At 36.1% G+C, this 22,211-nt stretch overlaps 1 protein-coding gene across 1 annotated transcript; it reads right to left on the bottom strand.

Annotated features, from left to right (window-relative positions):
- Window positions 1-1,997: 1,997 nt before the first annotated feature.
- On the bottom strand, window positions 1,998-21,976 carry LOC106649737 (neuropeptide CCHamide-1 receptor-like). Its single transcript, XM_023461822.1, has 8 exons — window positions 21,310-21,976; window positions 15,888-18,353; window positions 12,033-12,225; window positions 11,444-11,577; window positions 10,738-10,911; window positions 9,010-9,260; window positions 5,496-5,767; window positions 1,998-2,395 (listed from the first exon to the last, which is right to left on the bottom strand). Exons 2-7 carry the CDS (start codon window positions 16,179-16,181, stop codon window positions 5,497-5,499), a joined length of 1,317 nt encoding a protein of 438 aa, XP_023317590.1. The 5' UTR covers window positions 16,182-18,353; window positions 21,310-21,976; the 3' UTR covers window positions 1,998-2,395; window position 5,496.
- Window positions 21,977-22,211: the final 235 nt, after the last annotated feature.

The raw sequence follows: 22,211 nt of genomic DNA, 5'->3' as shown, positions 1-22,211 counted from the left end.
TGACACATTATTTAAATACTTGTAGTAAGTATCAAACCTATAAAAATTAAATTTCAAGTTGAGCGAAAATGGACACGAAACAGAACATTTTCATATTGTCATTGACATTTTACTACATTATCCGGAGTCATAACAAACAAGTTTGCGAGTCAAGCACATAATGCATCACCCCATAAAACGGTAAAAAGGACCAAAGTTCTATTTTAATTCATAACATAAGCATTGGATCTTTTTTATCTCCGAGTTTATATGACTATATTGATGGGAATTGCATGAATACAAAGCGTTTTAATAGAAGTTTGGTATTGCACAAGCACAAGCTAATCACAGCTCACCTAAGACTTTTTCTGTAGAAGTCTATATTCTATTGATTATCCCGTTCAGACCCTCTAACGATTAGTTTTTTTTACCACGTACTCACTTAATCTAACACGCCTAGAAAAGTTTTACTTAAAAATCTTCAATGGAATTTCACAAAAAAACTTTAAAGTTAAATTGAGACTTGGCTGTTTCTGCCTCAGTCTTTGTTGACGTTTATGTCGGTTTTGTACATACTCAACTATTTGAAGCTTAATCGACTACGCAAATTTCAAAATTATTGATTTTAGGTCAAAATTGTCCTTTCAAATAATGAAATAACGTTATGCTTCGTTAGAGCTTTTCAGGTAATTGATTAGCCGCAATAGCTTCGCAAGAGTTTTACTGCTATTGTTTAGCAATAGCAGGGATAGACTTTTAATCGACTGCCCTCCTAAGATGTGCACATGTACATTACCTTCGTCACTCACTCTGCAACTTGTAGTTTTCATTGAAGAGTAAGGCAAACTCTCTATATACATTCTATACGTGCAGCCTGCCTCCTTTAGCCTGATTTTAGACCCGGCTTCATGTAAATATTCAAAGTTTTGATGTTTATATTCAAAGTTTCACGGATTGGAATTGTTGCTGCGTCACTGAATCCTCATAAATCTGCATATACCCATTAATGCCCTGAATTAGTACAATGTTAACATTTTTATCGACAACATGCAAATTCGCTTAATAATATAATGAAACGTAAATGAGCACGTCAGTTGAATAATTATTTGAATAGATAAATAGCTTAATGGTAACTTGAAATTGAGAGAAATTTTACTAAAGTTGTGAATGATTTTGAAAATTTTTTTTGAATGAAATAGATGTATTATAAAAAGTCGAACTCGAATTACGTGTACCAATCATTTGAATATTAAATACGTTTGTATTCGGAGATATGGTATAAAGTGTTGTTTACGAGTCTTTTGATATTTTTATGCGTAATAAATATAAAAGAAGTAACAAAAAATAAAATATTTCGAAATAATTTGAAAACATGAGCTTATATTATGTAATTATAGCATCCTTAAATCTTTTTTGGGTCAAAGTTATTAAATTTTAATAATTTATTGAACTATGAAGATCAAAATTTACTTGAATAAGCCCAAGATCATACATTGAGAAAAAAATTGACACTGCGTCGTGTAGAATGCCCTGCCTTGTTCATGCAATGGATGATTTTATGAATCAAGTCAAAATAATACATATGCCCACCATTTTTATTTCATGTGTCAAGAAACCATTTTATATTTTCATGCGTCAAGTTAAGAAAAAATGTCTCCTTTTATCCATTTTTTCACTTGGTTCATGAAATTACAGAATGTATGAGTGAAACAGAGCATTCTACATGATGCAGAACCAATTTTTCTCATATTAACGGAAAAAGCATAAATTTATTTATAAAAACTATGCAAAATTAAATTAATTTTTAATTGAGGGTGAGGTTATTTACATGAAAATAATTTTTATCATCTATAGCTCGATTTCATAAAGTCTGTAAAAAATTTTTGAAACAATTTTAATTTATACACATTTTATTTATAGACATTCATCATATAGAAATAATCTTTCAAACTTCTCTTTTGTATACAGTAAGATATTTGTATGTATATAGAATCAAAAATGTAACAATTGCACTGGAATATCAGTGAATAAAGACATACCGAAGTAATGTAAATCTCAAGCACGTATTTTTAAGTATTATTTCTGAACTTTATGGTGAATGAACATCAAAGTATGGTAGGGACTTTTATTTTTTACTAACTTCGGTATCTCCATTCAAAATAAAATTAACCACGAATAGATAATTCTTATTCTTATTTCTAGTTATTATAAACGATCACAATTATTTTTAAGCACCTGTACTAGTTCATATTTACATTCACTTTGGTTATTTAGCCATCTTGATAATTTTTCAATACCGTAAGATCATCTGGTTAGGAGAGAAATGTGATTACTTCATCTTCTTCGGTAAAAGTGTCAATTGGATCGAGGTTTTTGGAATTTGGTTGTACCCATTGAACACTGCGGAAGGTTTGGTCTGAAACAAACGTGAACGAACAAGTTTACATTAAATCGTGTTCATCTTTAAAAATTTTTATGATTAAATTCAATATGAATTATACACCGACTAAAAATGTTTGTAGTAAAAACGAGTCAGGGTTTTATTTAATGATTATTTTGAGTTTAATTTTATCTTCAGTATAGTATTCGCAGCTCCTACATAATTTTAAAATTCATTACTTTTATTCATTCGTTTATGCGTATCAACTATACGAAAACTTTTTAATTGATGAAACTGTTACTTGCGAGTGTAATTTGCTATAAGTTTTACATGAATAAAAGTGTAAGCCAAATTTTTTGTGTCGGCTAAAGTAAAATATTTGAGAAATCATTTGTAAGTGCAGCAAACGCCAGATACGAATCTCGGAAGCTGATAAATTTATAGATTTTGCTATCGCGTTCTTCACTCTCATTTGTACTCGCATATTTTTGTTGGACAATTTATTACAAAATCAACGGCTTTTACCTTCATCGACCGAGCGTAATATCGCATAGAAGAGTTATCGCAACAGATTATACGGTGTACAGATATGACGGCGCATTGGAAAACCCATCCATACACTTATATTTATGGGACTAAACGAGCTAGGCGAAAGCTTTAAATTTCTTGTGGCGGACATGTGTCTTTAGGTCCTCCCGCATATCCGACGGTACAGAGATTGTGTGATTTCCGCACGCTGCTGCTGGCGTTTTACAACCGCGATAAAAACTGGTTCGTTTATATACGTAGCTATCAGTAAGAATACAATGTAGTCACTGTAACTTCGAGAGAGTCACGCAAGTGATTGCACTCGGCAAAATATCTCCGGGTTTTTTGTAGATCTGGGTTAGCTACGGATACATGTTCATTTAACACTTTTTTAGTTTATCTACTGAAATAACATGGCAGTAATAGACATTCTAGTACACTCTGTTGGCAGTATTCATTCGGCCCAGTCACATCATTTTCTACACTATCTATCAGCCTTTTTTTGTTTATTTTTAAACAAAAATTTGAAGTAAAAATACTATAGTATATAAAATTTTTTTTCAAATCGTCTGCAAAAATCAAATTTACATTAGATTATTTTTGCCTGAAAAAAAGGAATTTACAATCCAGCCTTGTTTGTGTATGCATAACATGTTAATTAACTCCTTGTTCGATGGCACCTTAATTGTTCTCAAAAAGCCTTACAACTCACGAATCGTCTAAGTCACGAAAAACTTGGATAAAATTTCTATAAAAAAATTCTAAAAATGCACATCAAAATACCATCGACTGCTTTGCAAAGACAAGGACAGCGTTTTAAGTATTCGAAATTATGTATGCTCTTTAGAAATACACCCGTTCGACGATTCGTCAAAATAGACTGTTTGAATTCGAGAAAATATGGTTTGAAACAGATTACAATTTAATATTAGATTTTATTTTCGATCAGTCATTAAATGTTTGATTATTTAACATAACACTTAATCATTTCATAATAATAATTATTTTTATTACAGAAATTTGTGAAACTTTAACGCATACCTATGTCATCAGTTTTTATATTTTAGGAACATTTTAAAACTAGAGTTTGTAGATAGTTTGTAAAGCTCATGGTACTGAAAATTTAAAACGAATAATTCTTAAAAAATTTTCGAGAATGCAGAAGATAGCATAAAAGTGAAAACTGTTACATGCATGTTATCAGTTTTCTACTGAACATTTTTCTACGAGCCAAGCAATTGTTCACAAAATAATAAAAATGAAAGAGTTTACGTAATTATAAAATATACTTAAAGGATTAAAGTGATTGCAAACACATTACTTCCTATACATTTAGAAAATATGAAATATATGTTAGAAATTATAAAAAATTATCCCGACTTTCATATCTCCTTAATAGAAATAAGTAACAAGTAATTTAAAACGAGTTTTATTATAATATTTTAGTTTGGTAAGTAGGAAAGTTTAATGAATGTCCACAGTTTCTTGATGAATACTGTATAATACAATTTTATCGATATGCGATGGTGCATAGAAGTGGTTGGATTTATAAAAAATGCACGCGAAGACGCCCATCTAATATTCAATTTTTTACCACAGCAAAAACTTTTCTCGTTTTTATGTATTTTTAAAGATAGATGTAAATTTGATAAAAATCTAATCATATTATATTGATTTTCAAGTTCTTATTCGAAAGTGGAGAAAATATTTATATTTATGTAAGTTCCTTTTTATTCTATTACTGTAAATGCAATATTCATGAATTGTACTGCAACGTAATACTGCGTGGTCAGCAGAAATTCCGTTCATTGGTTTCAAAAGCATAATAAAGTATTTCATTAGAAAATTGTGTTTGTTAAAATTACGTATTATAGGAAGAATCGCAACGTTTTGAAAATTTCATTGGGAACTTGTGCGCGCTCGATCTTCGTTAGAGCTTTATCGGATAAAATCTGAAAGTACAACACTTAGTTATAAGAACATATGATGGAAATTAAATTAAATGATTCAAGAAAATTTTGTTTGAATATATTAAATTTAAAGAATTATCTCTATAATTTTACAACAAATTTTAATTAATGAATAAAGCATTATTACGTATGTTTGAAATGATGCAGAAATCCTTAGTTTATAATATTTTTACTATTTTAATTGATTTTGAGGAGTGATCTTTAAGTGATACAGAAGTTGAATTAAACGCTTTGTGGATTATTACTATAGGTATCGACAACAATCCCGCTCGTAAAGACGTGAGAGGCAGAGCTATAATAAAGTACTAGTTGACAAGAAGTTCATTATTATAGTGCGCGTGTGATATCAGCCACCGGCTGCACATCGTCGAAGCGAGCTTATATTATATATTTCACGTCCGAAGCACGCCGAGACTACACGACTGCTTCATTGCAATATCTCGTTTCCTAGCCCTTGTAAATGATGGCCCGAATACCTATAGACATCCATTTAACAAAGTCATAATATTATCGTAATCTTAATTGGCTTTGCAGCTGATGCTCTCGACTCGATACAGGCCGCGTGACTACTGCAGTCAAGGCTTATAATTTTAAAAGCGAAAACTCGTCATTATCCAGCTTTAATAAATTTCTCTTACCTCAAGATTTCTGTTCGTGGCCATTGTGGAAAATAGTCACTGTAGTCTCCTGCTCTTGCGTCGGCAGCACGTTGGAGCGGCCACCCCGCAGCTGATGGTGGCTAAAGTCGCTTGTTTGCCAGTTTTGAAGCTGAATGACGCTTTGTTGTCCTCTACGGGAGCTTGTGTGACGCCTTGACGTCGTCATCGAGAAACTTTGACCTCTCCTATTCGAGCCAGAAATCGAGCCTCGTCTGTTTAAGGATTCGCAGCAGCAACAGCACATCAAGTACCTGTAAAATTTTCTCAAGTCGCATTTTCGGCTTCAAATTTCGCTTTTACTTTGTTGAAATAATACTGCAAATAACGAATTTAAATAACGAACGAAATTCTCAGCTATCCTCTACGCTGCGGATGAAAAAGGTTATCAAAGCCCTAACAAAACAGAAGCTTCGATACGCAACAAAATAGTAAGGTCGTTTTATGCAAGCCTTGCATGCAAATAAAAAAATATGAATTTCATATTTTTTCTCAATTTCTCATTCTGTATCAAATTTTATTTGAAAATAGTCGATGCGATGTTCAGACTTACTTATTCGATCGTTTTGAAATAGTATGAGCTAAAGCTAATGACAAAAAATATTATTTCAACTTTTTTTTGGCATTCAACAAATTATTTTACAATAAAATATTGATTTCAGCTTAAGGGCTAACAAGGAGCTTAAAGCTATATATTCCTAAAATTGCTGACAAATGAAATTTTGTAAACATAGGCTCACAGCAATAATACTGGTGGTCGTTCATACCTTTGAGAACATGTTTCCATCCTCATATTAAAGGTATGTGATCATGGTGTGGGTACCACACATGTTAATTTGGTTACTGATCGAAGCAATTAAAATGTCGTAGAATTCCCTGCAAACCGCTGAACGAATTTACTCCAAATTTTATGTTACACTTCTTTAGTATATAGATGAGCATGGTCGCAACCACTATCTAAGTGATTGGAGCATTATAAAGTGCTATTTCACTATTTTAGTGTAGAGAACCTTATAAAATTGTATAAAATGAATCATTTCAGATAGATATAAACTATATAGTGTATGTATCACTGAGATAGTGGTTGTGACCATGCTCATCTATGTACTGAAGAAGTGTAATATAAAATTTGGAGTAAATTCGTTCAGCGGTTTGCAGGGAATTCTACGACATTTAAATTGCTTCGATCATTAACCAAATTAACATGAGTGTTACCCACACCATGAGCACATATCTTTAATATGGGGATGGAAACAAGTTCTCAAAGGTATGAACGACCACCAGTATTATTGCTGTGAGCCTATGTTTACAAAATTTCATATGTCAGCAATTTTAGGAATATATAGCTTTAAGCCCCCTGTTAGCCCTTAATATTCTAATAGGAAAAAAAAGGATATTTCTTTGAAGCAAAATTGCATCCGACTTCTCAAAATTGTTTCTATCTATTTATGGCCTTTTTGAGTGGTAACAATTTTGCACAACTGAACACTAATTTCTCAAATTGACTGTATTTGCGTCTTCTGAGTCATTTACTAATGAGGATCCGACGCCGTTTTATCTTAAACCAATTAAGAATTCTCAAATTTATTAGTGCAGTTTGGATTACTACGAACACGAAGAAGTTTGAATTAAATTAAATAATACTTATCAGTTTCTTGGGGAAATCATTTTTATCAAGCCCTAAGAAGCATGATTCAAAAAAAGTTAGTCTTTTATTTTTTAAAATATCGAAGTAAAAAAGGATGAGTTAAATATTATTGTTCAATTGATGTTTAAAAGTAAATAATAAGATAAAAAGAAGTATCATCTGCAATAATATTTCAAAAATGATTTTTACAAAAGTAAATGCACTTTTCCCAGTGATAACTGAGGGTAAAATTTTTAACTTATCGACAACGACAATCGGAAATAAAACCGATAAAATCTTGCAACCGTTTGAACGCATGAAGGTTCAATTGACTTATAAACTTCATTTTTTTGTCGATCCAGTGGTACATAAAGTTTGACAGTTATACACTTTATTGGTATCGTTAACAGATACAATTTTTAACATTATTCCATTGTTATTATAATTTACTGCTGTATAAGTTATTATTTTGAGATCACGATACATAAAGCTCAGGTGTGGAGAAGAAAAATCAATTAAGAAATTCTAAAGCGGTCAAAGGCAATCACGCAACGGGTCAAACGAGATTTCAACGGGGCAATCGAAAGGACATTTTGTAGCTTGTGTGATTTCATAACGACGCGGTTGATTTAACGAGCATGAAAAGCTGTCCCTCATGCCTAGAGCGTTAAAACCATTCCAATTGATCTAGCTCGTCGAGCCGTAAAACGTTTTTATAACACCAATGTATGTTTCAGCTATTTCTCGCGCGTAAAAGTACCCATACATATGCTGCGTTGTATACGTAGAAAAAACTATTTCAACGTTGCATGTCATGTCTACATGTATTTATATAAATATATATAAAGTCTGAGCGATAGGGGTGGAGTGAGTTGTATCCAACTTTTCACTCTCAGAATATAAAATTTCCCGACTGAAACATTTATTCGGTTGTATTTTACTATGCTAACAGCGTACATCTGTATCTTAACATTATTTATAGAAAACATATTTAAATTTACTTTGTTTTGAAAATCAATTTATGTACATTGATGGGATAAATAACTTTTAGTCGTGATTTTATTTTTTCACTTTGATTTTCACTCTCTCACTTATGCTTGCATATATTTTCACGTATGAGAGATTTTAATATTTACCTGACATTGAATCAGATTGATCCGTTCAAAGTGTGGTTATTCAAAGTTCAAGAATAAATTATTACTTCATTGAACTGAAATATAAATGAATAGTAAAGCATATTTCATTACCCAATTTAATGTGATAAATTTAATCTTGGAGACAATAAATTACTTGCGAAGATTTAATCATTCATTATGTCCATCAATTTGATTGGCAAGAATTTGAAGTAATTTTTTTAATGAATAAGATTTTATATAAATTAAACTGTTATTGGTGTCGCTGAATAATCGTACAATTAACTTGTCTGACTATAATTGGTTTTATCTACTTGAGAAAATAGAAAATAACAGTTTCAATTTTAATGGAATCGAAAATAAATTTGGCTTTTCTGGGTTGGAAAAGTTCGACTTATTTATGAATTTCGTGAATTTAAAAAAATTCGACTGACTCTTGATTAATTTGAAAAATTAGAGAGGGAATGGATTAGCAATTGATCTCGATTTCCATTGACTCGAGGGTTCAAAAGTAATTACGTTAAAAAGGTCGAGATAGAGCTAGGCTAGCTAAGACGCATCGTATCGAAGCACGAAAGTAGCGAAAGATTGGATTAGGTAGAGGGATAAAGACAGTAAATAATGCGGCGCTCGGTCGGGCAAAGGTAAAGGCAAAGGTAAAGGTAGTGCGTGCCTCGAGCGGCCCACGCGTCGGCTTGCATAAAACATTCGGGCGCGCATCAATTATTGAACTTACCTGTTGAAGTACTTGCGGAAGGTGCCACTGACGCAGTAAAGCGCGATCGGGTTGATGCAGCTGTTCATGAACGCCAGGCAGAATCCGAGTATGCGGAACGAGTGCCAGAAGGCATTGTACTCGCTCTCGGCGTTGGGGTTCAGGTAGAACCACATCATGAAGACGTGCTGCGGCAGGAAGCAGATAGCGAATATCGCCACGAAGGCCATCACCATCTTTGCCACTTTCTTGCGCGCCTTTATCTGGCGTATCTGTGTCGACATAATATCAGCGCCAATCGCTTTTTATGCTAATTCATTCAAAGCCGCTTCGCACATTTGCGGCTCGATTTGCGTTCGTTTGCTTTTGTTTTTTTTGTGCATGATTCACCTATTTTTTTGTATTCGTAAAATTAACTCGCGCAAGCTCGAGCAAAAGCCGGGTGAAAGTGTTGGCCTACGGAGTGCGGACGACTTTTATATCTAAGAAAATACTTTAATAAACCGTGCGTACTTTGAATTAGTCGAGTACGGATATAACCGCTTGCATCCCCGTTTTGGTGCGCTCGACACGCGCGGGGCACGATGATCTTTCGAAACTTTTAATTACACCGTTTGAAATCTCACGGCTTCCTCCGCTTTATACGAGAGTACCTTCGAGAGTTGAACAGTTGTCGCGCGGAATGAGCAAAAATGGAAGGGAGGGACGAAGGGAAATCCCCGGGCATGAGTGTACGTGCGAGCGTCTGAGAGGAAATCCATTTTCTTCTGCACTCGGTGTGCCTTTTTCGAGTCTTTTTTTTCGCGATATTTTGTGTTTCGTTGTTGACTCGCTTCGTTATCCGTAAACGCATGCATATGGACGATGGCGTGGCAGCGAGTCCCCGCGCAGCTACTATAAGCGAGCCATATTTTTATCGCGCTATTGTGAGGCGCTTTTGGCACGCGTCCAAGTCGCACGAGGAAAAGCGTCGCGAAGTAAAAGGAGAACAGCACGAGGAACGAGTAGGCGGCTTCGCAGCTGGCTATATATGGCGGCTATATACAGCTATATACGGCTACACGCAAGGGAGAAGAGAACAAGAAGGTCTCAGCTGCGCAGAGGGGATGGAGAAGCGTCGCTGCCGGTGGCTGAATCGCTGGGGGGAGATGTAAAACATCCCACTATGTATCTATTTATGCATTCGACGGCGATGCGGATCACTTCCTTTTCTATTTTATTACACTTTATTATGTTTTACTTTTTCTGTTTTTTTTTCGCGAGGTGAAATTCGAATAACGCCTGCTATTAATAGAACATTTTGCTCGAGAAAAAAAATGGAATTAACGCGATTATTATAGCAACGCGGATTGCTTGACATCGGTTATTTGCGACTACATTTAAATGTGATTTTTGTCATTCCTGGTGACACAAAATAACTGTCGAGTAACGGAGCAGGTTTGATTGGCGTTCGCTTGTTTTTCCTTGGCTTGCTTAATTGCTCGGGTGACCCAAAATAGTGACATTAATTTACATGAGCCAAGTATAATTGCACAGGAAATAAAATCTTTCGCGAATGATACGGCGGCCGAGAGCGAACCTTCGAATTCATTCGAATGATAATGAAATGATATCAAACATCGGCATCTCGAGGTGGAGGGGGGAAAAACGTAGGTCTTATTACACATGAACAAACAAGCGAGTAGATTTCCATACGACTCGCTCGAGCGAGAAGGAAAATTATGTATAGTTCGTTGCTGACGTTCTTACCTGACCCTGTAATTCGCCCGGTATATTTCTTGTGCTTTGCAGCAGATGTCTTGCCATTAATATGTAAAACACGCCGATAATGCTCAATGGGATGAAGTAAAAAATGCATAATCGGCAGATCACTATGATCCTTGGATAGCCTGGTCCGAATTCGTCTGGATACGGGTAGCACGTCTGTTCACGAAGGAAAGGTTTATATAGATTCAATATAATTCAGCGAGTTATCAATTTTTGAGATCGCCCGATATATAGTTATAGAGATACGAAAGTAGTAATTTGAGTCTGTTATTTTCGTTTTTTATAAATAGCTGATGCTACTTCTCTAACGACTGTTTACCTCGTGTAATAGCTATTGTTGCAACGATAATTGCATACTGGTTTTCATGCAATTAATTGATTGGTATTATGTTTACAAAGTTAACCATAAAAATATTATTACTGACATTTAATCTTACTGGGCAAACAAACAACAACACGTGAATCGAATATTTTTACATTTTATCTGTACAAATTAAATTTCAATCAATAGCCAGTTAGTCTTTACACGATCGGTCAATGGATACATACTTTTACTTTTAAATATCATTTTTGCAGTCAAATTCATTACTGCTACCATCAGATTCATTCAGGTTTTCATGTTTTAAAATTGTCTAGTATTTTTATCATTACTTGTCATTAGTTATTCGTTATTATTGTCTATTCTCACCAGAAATGTAACATTCTTGTTGACCCTGAACGCACGAAGGTAAGAAAATGAGGCGGGTGTGGCGCAAAATATTGCCAAAAGCCAAATCAACGAAGCTACTATTTTTGTGAATCTCGTCGCTCGTCTGCCACCACCTGTAAATAATCCTATTATATTTTTATGTTTAAAAGTAGAGTAATTTAAAGTAAAGTCATTGTAGTGATTTATAATTAACCTCATAATTATATAAGGTTTCAAAGTATTAAAAAACTTCGCTTTTTAACTCGCTCGCAATTTGCATTTACATGAAGCCATCGGGTTGATTATTTGTCAGATAAAAGCTAGGTCGTTGAGCTCTGGTTCGACCACTCGTGGACGCGCCTCTGCAAGCTCACCCGACACTTTGATCGCATATATTATACACTTATATACATAAAAATACGGAATCGCGATAGCAAGTGGCCGTGCTCGAGAGAGCAGCAAATTTTTCCTGCGGCAATAAATTCGGTCCACGTGAATAATCGAGTCAGTCGGCTGTATAGTTTTTGCATGTATCGCTGAGATCTGTCGGATATGTAAATAGGGTTATAGGTGGTGCTGTCGGGCTCACCTGTGGCGTGAAGTTTGCGCATTGGATCGACGATGGCGAAGAAACGATCGGCCGAGAGGGCCGTCAGCGTAAACACCGACACGCCGATGGAAATGTCCTTGGCGCATTCAGAGAGCTTGCACAGCAACAGTCCGAATGGCCAAGAGTCTGTCACGTACACCATAAATGTAAAGGGCACGCACGTCAGTATCACCTGAAACGTCATATACACCAGTGGCTATGACACATTTTTTAACATATTTTTTTCCGCCACACAAGCACCCACACACATAATTGCATTTATTTTTACTGCGAATCAATAGCTCTTGTACGCGTCTCGTAATTGTTATCGGAGAGCGTGTAAAGGTCACTGCGTGACATCGCTATCATCAATGGCCGTCCTTTATTGAGCGCCCTGTAGTTATATGCAGTACATGTCGGTTGTCAACCTATCATTATTATTATTCTTATCATTATTTTAATATTGCTCCGGACGTTACAATTACACCATTGTCTCGATGTTGTGCTGTTGTCAAAGCCATTTCACCTACAAAATTGTGCTACTTACTTCTTCTGCACGGTTCAGAGTTTTATCTTAATTTTTCCTGCGTTATATGACTTCAAAGGGGTATTTTTTATACATTAAATGCGAAATTTCAGAGAAACAAAGATACAGGTGCTCTAGCATTGTTGGTATTTGGAAACGTATATTATTTAATATTACTACATATATTTTTCGACTTAATAAAAATATTTCTTACGCTTGTGTTGAATCTAGAAATCACGTAAGAGATTTTTCAATAAAAACTCAAATGCTCAACATTTTAAGCTACAAATTCCAAGCCAGAAATTCCTAATTTTCGTATTATTAGGATGTAAATTCGGGTGCGCGTAATTTTCAACGTGTTCTGCCTTTGAAATATTTTAAAGTAACCTTAGCAATGCCTCAAAATTTTCGATCTTTTAATTTTTTTTTTTTAAATATTCTTAAGAAAATTGTGTAAAGCAATGTAAATTATTTCTTAAGATTTTCAATATCAAAAATCTTGAAATATCACAAAGATATTTAAACTGACTTGAATGATTTAATTTTTTTTAAGCTTAGTGTAACATGCGAGGACAAATAAAGGCTTTATCATATCAATTTCACTGCTCACGAAGCGCGTAGTACGATGGACATATTACAATGGATGTACACTTGATTGAATTGATTTATGGGTCTGTGAGGGAGAGCCTTATCGATGTTGTCGTACACGAGATGAATCTTAACGAAGCGTGTTGCAAGTAACAAGCATGTATTTTAGATGTCATTGCGCAAGAGAAAATCGCAAATGTCATTGGGAGCTTTTTTACGATTCGATGATTTTCTAGCTTCGCAATGTGATTTTCACGAGTACAATGGGTTAACCTTGTTGTTAACCTTTGTTGCTTTTGTAAAATCTTATTAATCAGATGCTTCGAGAAAAACTTTTTTTCGTAACTGTAACTTGATGGAATAATGAGTCATCGGAAAATGTACTTCTTCATTGAAATATTCTATTTTTATCCTGTATGCAATTACATTTATAATTGCAAATAATCGATGATTTACAGTAAAGACGTCATACGCAAGAGAATCTACGCAACTGCAATCCTTTGTATCAACCATCCAAGCGAGTCACGAAAATATTTTTAGAAAAAAAGTATCGATCTAGCTTCGCTGTAAAGCAGAAGAGACTAAAGCTAAAACCTCATTTTCGGTCTTGCATATTAGTCCAATAATAAAAACAAAGAATCCTCATCTCCGAAAACGAAAGTGGTAAGTTTTAACATGCGAGACCATGAATATAGGGTAAAATTGGAAGAAGCTGTAATAAGCAGTCGTACCATACTGCGTAACGAGATTTTGCATCGTCTGTACACTCGCGAGTCGTGGAATCGTAGAATCGCGCTTCGAGAGCGTGACTGCTTTACATATATGAGGCTTTTTGCGCCAGTACTACGTAGAGCCCCGTTCATCCGAAATTATTAGGCGAATTGGTAAATTTCTAACTCGCCAGAACAATCTTGTAATGTAAAAAATATATGACGTATGTTTGCGATGAATTTTTTCCTAAGCTTTTTGACGGTTTGTTCAGATTTTTCAAAAGTTATTATTCTTGCGGAAAATTTTCAAAAATAAACTTTCAACATTAGATATTTCGAAGGCATTATTTTGGAAGTTTTTGAAGTAGACTAAAATGAAATTCATACTTTATAAAGAGTAAATTTCATTTTTACTGACAAAAATATAGCGACAAACGTCTAAAAACGTGAGATTCTGCACTGTGTGAGGTACTGCATGCCGAGTCAGCTGACGTGTGGGCTGAAATATTGCGCCTTTAAATTCTTATCGCTGTATTTCTATTTTAAAAATCTTAAAAGGGCCATTTTGAGATACTCCTTGTTGAAAAATAAAATTTTTGGAAAATCTGAGATTAAATTTCCGAGTACGGTAACAAAAAACAGTGTACGATATTTTTACGATAACATATTTTTGGTTTACTATTAACAGCTTCTAAAATATTCTTAAGGGGAGTCATACACCACTCCTCTTTATCATTTTTGTGATATAAACTACGGTTTAATGTCAATCTACATTTTCAACATAAAATTGACATCTTGGCGCCCTAAAAAATGTGAAAAAAAGTTGCAGAATAGGACTTTGCATCTAAAAATAGCTCATTATTGCTATTTTAGCTTTTCAGCACTGTGCGCAAGGTTTAGATCAGAGTTATTCAGGTGGGAATCCCTGATAGGTGTCAAAGTCTTCAGAAAAATATCCTTTATGGGCTGAGTTTTGTGGAATTTTAATTACTTTTTGAGTGACTTTTCTCACCGATTTGAAAAATGTCATTTCGAGGAATCGCAATTCAAAGATACAACATTATATTAAGATTTTTCAAATCGGTGAGAAACGTAACTAAAAAAGTATTCAAATAGTTCTTTATAAACCCTTTGAGCAGGTACTGACGTAGAGATATTTCGATTTTTCCAAAAAATTTTTTATTTATAACGAATTTTCTGAAAAAAATGAATTGACGTGAAATGCCACAGATGGCAAATAGTAGTCGAAATAAATGTTCAATATTTTCGTCAATTTTGCTCTGATTGGGCTGAAATTTTCACAGAATACTCTTGAAAGTATAAACAATCAAATAAAACAATAAGTATGATGTATGACTCCCCTTAATTGATGTAACAAAAAACAGGATCAGCATCGTATACGTTCTCGTATGAAGTACAATGAAAAATAAAAATTCTGAAAAGTTGAGTCCTCTAAGCAATGTCGGGGTAGATCTACAGGAGATCAAAGCTTTATTATCCGTAAGTGTAAAGTTATGCCTATACAATACTATAAAAATGATGTTGAAAACCTATCTCTTATAAAAAATTACGAATTTAAAAAAAACTATACATTTTACAGTAATATATATAATTTGTTGGTTTTATGTCAGTCGACGCGATACAGCCCACATACATGTTGCGATACTTTGGCACTGGGCAAAATCGCTCGCACTCGCTGCATTTTGATTACGAGAACGCGCGAGACGGGGTGATATGGAGTCGGGACAGTGAGGCAATTACTTGTGGCACGCGGCTGCTCGTGCCGGCATCCACTTGATACAACTTGGCAGCGGGAAAGGGATCAAACTCCAATACATGGCGTTTTTCGCGAATTTGACGAAGTTATCCCGGAGATCAAACGACGCCCGAGCGTCATCGCATCAATATTTAGCTCGCTTTTGGTAGCGACATTAGTTTTGCAATTCACGCGCAATCATCAGGATTTATTTGTCATTGACGCGCGCGAATGACTAGACACATGTACATCGTGGATAGGGCGAAAATACTCACGAGCAAGTCGCCGATGGCCAGCGAGAGGACGTAGGTATTGGGAACGTTGCGCATATTGGCGTGCCGGCAGATGGTGATCATGAGGACACCGTTGCCGACGACCCCGACGATGAGGATGCAGGCGAAGACGAACGGCACGATGTAGGTCTCGGGCCGGTCGCCGTAGGGCACGTAGCTCTCCTCGAAGCAGAGCGTGCCGTTTCCGCCCGAGGAGGTCCCGTTGGCGCAGGCCTCTTGCAAGACGCCCGACACCAGATCGTCGAGCGGCACGTTATCGATACTCGTTGCCGCCATAGTAATTGTCTCGCTGGATTTACGCTAGATCCGTGTATACGGCGCATTCACCGTATCATCGCGATGGAAAAAGCTGCGGCAGCCTCGAGGAGATGTTAGACTCTTCCCCCTCTTTTATACGTGTAACCGGGGACGCTTCTTGTTTTTCTCTAAAATGACGGCTATACAGCTTTTATGTGTTTTCGATGAGTTTGATGCGTCTACGCGTATGCGCGCGTTTTTATTCCGGTAAGTTGAGCGCGTGCTCGCCGAGTCTGAGCAGATGTGATTTGCTTTGATCTTCCAGCCTAGCAGTCGATATTTCAGCTGGCTTGCATAATGTTCTCTCTTTCTTCGCTTCTCTCTCTCTCTCTATCTCTGCGCGACGACGAGCCCTCTGAGCTTTGATTTTACTAGAACTGCTTCGACTCCGCGCGCCTCTTATGATGTTTATTTACTCGTATGTCACGATGTTCATTTTTAACAAGATTCCTTCTTTTCTTCTATTTTTATTTTTACATCAAATTTAAGCAAGAAAAACCTCACAAGTTGTTACTTCTCAACGTTGCCCATCGATTTTTATGATAAAAAAAGGTAAAAAATACAAGCGCAATTACTCAAATTCCAATGCTTCTTTTTGGTAACTTTTTTAATCGTTTTCGAGGTATGTACAATCAATAAACCAATCCCACCTGTCAATATCGACTCTATAGTGAGGTTCAAAAAATACGTCGATTTTTTCTCCCTCACAAAGCGATTTTAAAGATACTCCAATTTTGTAGCCCTGTGTTCTATTCCATGTTGTCTTATCATTATTTTCCACGGCAATTATACCGATCGGCCATTTCTAGTTTAAATTGTTTTTTTTTCTTTTTGAAAAAGCCCGTTTGACAATAACGATAGTTTTAATTAACGGAATAAAAAAAGTTGGCCTAACGATTTAATGAGTAAATTCTTGTATGCGAAAAAAAATTGCACAAGCCTTCTGTGCGAGTAAATCGCAGTAATTCTGATACACGAACAGATATCCTGATTTTATTTATCGATACCCCCTAGGAACGTAGAATATTATAAAATTGAAAATTTGCAAAACAAAAAAGAAAACCAGCAGCGGGTAGAAAAGAAGATTGGGAGTAGATATTGGAGAAACAGTGCACTAGGGGGCGAAGCGCATACAAGAAGAAAATGTGGGCTTCTCGTGCTCGCCACGAGATTCCAGCTGTAAGGACGAAGAAAGAGATATCTCGCTCCCGAGACGTGTGCCTCGAGAGATGTCTTTTTGCTCTTTCGCTCTTCTCTGGGGAGAGCGTGGCAAAGGTCGGAAAGTTGAACTGGTGAGGCAAGTCGACCGACGCTCGACCGATTATGCGTTAGTTGCCACTGCTGCCCTGCTGCTATTACTCTTGGATGCCTCTTTCTCTCTCTCTCTCTCTCTCTCTCTCTTTCGCCTTAACGCACGAGCCCCAAGGATATTTGCAAAAGTCCAGTTAATACGTAGTAGTAGCAGCGTTTCCGTCACTTGCGAGTTTCAGCCGGGGCTATTTGTCAGACTCGGGCGCAGTTTAATTGGCCGAACGAAACGTAAGTTCGCGCATTCTTATTGGCGATGCGAAGCATGAATGAACGTGTTGAGAGCGGCCCAGCTGACGGGAGACGATCCCCGCGTCTTGGACGACGAGTCGCGTCGTTCGCGTCAGCGTCGGGCGGGCAGTTTATTGCGCGTCGAGGACGCACGTGCTTAATGATTGTCCAGCAGCAGCAGCAGCAGCAACAGCAGGAGCGTCACGTTGCCGTGTGTATACGATGGGCTACAGCGAGACTGGGATGGAATATTGTCTTTCCGCATGCGCCGCTGGTCGTTTTTTCGCTCCGGTCCTCGTCGTATAACGGCGCGCCGAGATTGACGTGGCCGCCTGCTACTGTCCCCGCCGCTGTTGCTGCGATGCCGCCGTTGTTGTTGCTGCCACCGCTGTTACTTCTCCGACTAGCTCGTAATAGTCGTCGTAGTCGTCGTTATGTAGTTACTTTATACCGGACTTCTTTCAGCCAAAGCTGCGCTGCGCCGTTGCGGCCTCGGTCTACGCGTCACTCTCTTGTATATCTTTATCGTGAGCTCGAGCTACTTTTTTCAGTTAACGAGCCATGATGCTACTGTTATACTGCGCTGCAAGCTTTGCCCGCTGCTATATGATCCTGCGAACATAACAAAAGGGACACACAGTTATATGATCGTTCGAATTTATGATCCCGACACATATAACCATCAACGTTTTTTTTCTCTTTTTTCAATAACATACTCGTACAGATTTTCTTAATCATCTTTAAACGATGTGATTAAATAGCATGCGATTTATTCATTTTTCAAATTATACGTGTACGAATTTATAAAGAACTTCACGTCTTACTAAAAAAATCTTCCTGGGCACGAAAATTTAAATTAATTGACTTTATAAATATCAGGTTGAGCGTTTGAAAAAAAGTATACAGGAAGCGAGCTTTTATTTTTTAGAACAAGGTAATTTGAAACTCAATTATGGTATATAATATGACTTAAACTGGTCGTTTTTCCATCATCAGAACAATATGGCTATGAGTCTTTGGTAATTCATTGCTGCTTAGTCGGATAACATGGAAAAAGTTCCCTCGAAAAGACTTTTAAAAGAGTTCAGGTATAACGATCGTGAATTTCAAAGTTTCAGTTACTCTGTGGATGATTGGCTGACGTTTTTTTTGCTTCAAATTTTTTCTGGCCAAGTCACGTTTGAGTATATATTTTTTTCATAAGAAATTAACTCCTTTTTCATTCAACCCTACTTTGTTAAAAATGAAATTTCTGTTTATTAAAGTGACTCAATTATTTGTTTTCTATTAACAAATGGATGAAAAATTAGAAAAGTAGAGAGCTCGTGAAAGAATCGACAATTTATTGCACTTTGTATAGTTTCAAATATTGCTATTGCTTTTCTGTCTTTTAAACAAATGATCTGTTAAAAATAGAATTTCTGTAAGGAATACGATGTTTTTCAAGTTGAGATTCATTCAAAACGTACGATAAGTGGTCGGAAATTCAAAAAGTTTAAAATCGTTGCCATCTCATAAGATTAATGAAATTTTTTCCAAGAGAAACCTGCTTGGCATAAATAACACGCTGTATTTTCGAGCTTGCAGTGTTTGACATTCTTCGCGCTGGCTCATTTATTGTGAAAGTCATAAGCGAGCTAATGCACAACTAGCATAAATTCCTACCTGTGAGCTGTAGAGGCCCTAAAGATATTCGCTGTAATTTCTTTTGCTTCTTCTCTATACGGTTAATCTCCACAGCTTAACGCTCTTTTCTTTGGTTTGTGGCATTTTTCTCATCGATCCTTTATTTGTCCTACTACTGCAAGCTCAATTCGATTTTGATTCACCAAAGCGTATTATGCAACGACGCTGCAATCAATAGTTGGACTTAAGTATACGATATTATTCGATAAACTTTGAGTGATAGAGATGTTCGAGCTGCATTGGAATTATTTTACGTGCGAGGGCTTCGATGTTGACAGTCACGTGTTTGCCATTGCCATTCCTTTGGTGGATGCTCAATGGAGTTGCATTTAGTCCAAGTAGCTTATAATTATAATAAACTTAAGAAGACAAGCCGTTGCATTGGGTATTGAAACAAATCAACCGCTAATGAGAGCGATAAAAAGATTAAAGTCGAGAATTGAATTACTTTTCTCAGCACTTTATGAAGGATTAAGGACGTATCCAATGTATATTTGCGGGCTCGAACAGTACAAGTCGAGAAGTTTTACGTTGGCGATCGATCCGAGACTCAAGAACCAAATGGAGAGGCGGTATTTATTCTATGGCTGAGCCACTTGGCGCTTGTTTTGCGCCGGAAGAGAAGATTGCGGACAACATCTCCACTGCTAAATATTCAGACCAAAGACCAAGCTTGCATTTAGAAGGAGCAACTTTGAAACAGAACTTAGGCCTGGAGTCGGACAAGTTCCGAGTAACTCGAATGGCCCAAGAAACAATGTGCTTTTCATTTGAAGGCCCCCTCATGCATCTTTTGCTCGTTGCATTTTACTACTATAAAACGTTTTCCAGCTATTATAGTTTCAGCTATTCATTTAAACAATGTTTTTTGTTACATTTTTCTCAGCAAAAGAAACTATTACTTAAAAATATTCGCACTTGAAAGCCAATAAAAACCAAACCGTTGTTCATTATGTTTGTCTACTATCTATTTTAACAGTGAAAGTAAAAAATGTTTTTATCAAGCGCTAGTTTTTCAATATTTCATTTTCAGTTGTGAGAAACAGAATGACAAACGTTTAGCTAATTTCAACAAGTTGCTCGGTACTTTACATGTTTGACTTTGAGCGGATGCGAATATTTGCGTAACAAATTACGTTACGCTGAACATCATTAACTATATAATCATCAATTTCCCTGTAATGGGCCTTTGATCACATTAAAGAAATTCCCTTCGTTCTAATGTAAGTGATGCTATTTTGATATGGGAATTTTAGTAAAATAAATTCCTTAAAAAGTTTCAATTATCAAAAACCTTATAGAAAATTTGTTTGACTATTGAACTTCAAACTCGCGAATGGTAAGTTTCATTCAATCTAATATAATGAAAAGCTGAGAGATCAATGGAATTGATCAACTGCCCTTCGCAGAAAAGTTGGATGGAAGAAAAATCTGAAAACTGCTGTGCACTTACTGAGAGAATTATTATGACAGGAATGTGTATTTAAAAAGGGCATTACGACCTAAAGCATTTTACTTTTACATCATTTCATGTAAATTAATATTTTGCCAATTTGTCAAGAGTTCAAAATATTGAAAAAACAATTTTTCTTGATAATATTAATTGGACTTTTATAGTCGACTGTTTCTTCGTTTTAATATCCTACAAAATGCAGTATTTTTCGGATATTAATGTTCAGATATTCAAGAAAAGTTTTATTTGAATTTCATATGCAAAAAATTATTTTTTTTTTATACAGCAAAAAGTATACAAATAGGCTTTCTAGGGGTTTATTCAGTCAGCTCCGCGCAGACAGGTATCATTTTTAGCTCTTAGTTTAAAATGGCACTTGCCTGCTGTGGGACGACGATATAATAAAATATTTAACAAGACAGCACTTACGAATTATTAGATTTCAATATGAGAATCTGAAGAATTATACACTTTTTATTCAATGAATAACCAAGCAAAGTCACTTTAATTTTTAGTAGTATCCACCAAAGCAAACTCAAGTTCACAACAGTTTATCAATATTAACAGTTAATTGTTATTGCACCACACCACTGTTGATAAGAGATCTAAATGCATATTTTATGGTTTATGAATTTTGAGTATAGACGCGTTCTTTTTCTGAATTGACAAGCAAGAACATCGCTCGGACTCTGCGGGTGGCTAGAAATCGAAATGGTATTAGCCAGATGCCACTGTACGCGCGTAACTCAGATCACGCGTTTATTGCTTAAGAAATAAACCAAACGTCAACGTGCCTCTGCAGATTGTCAGTGTTTTCTTTTAAGATAGTAACTGCCTAGTTTTGTTTACATTTAATTTTTTCCCAAACTTTCGATTCTAATGTCCCATGGCGAACCATGCAAACTTGTAAATCTTCACTGGGTAATAATATCTTCGTTCATGAACATGTTTTCAGAAGCTTGAACTCGATTTGAATATTCTTCGTAAAATAGGCCAAAAGCTTTTTTTTTGTTTAACTAATATTTTATTACGGAAATTTTGTCCAGAAAATCGCATGAATTGGTACAACGATAAGACGCATTTGCCGCGCCGAGTGTAATTGTGATCGGTATCTCGATAAGCTAATTTGACGGCCTCAGTTTTACAAGCCCGACCATGTAGCTGAAGCGCCGCGACGCTACTGACGTTCCGCACGCAAGAGACCAATCTGCAAGTGCGCCCCCGCCCCTGAAACCTTTTCACTCCTCGCTCCCGGTTCAATGTTTGGTACGCGCTTATCCTCCCTACCCTCTGCCTTCTTTCCTCTCTTTTTTCCTTCCGTTTTCTCATTA

Source organism: Trichogramma pretiosum, unplaced genomic scaffold (genome assembly GCF_000599845.2).
Source record: "Trichogramma pretiosum strain Unisexual culture from Peru unplaced genomic scaffold, Tpre_2.0 scaffold12, whole genome shotgun sequence".
Taxonomy (NCBI): Eukaryota; Metazoa; Arthropoda; class Insecta; order Hymenoptera; family Trichogrammatidae; genus Trichogramma; species Trichogramma pretiosum.
This window is presented reverse-complemented; position numbering and strand designations above follow the sequence as displayed.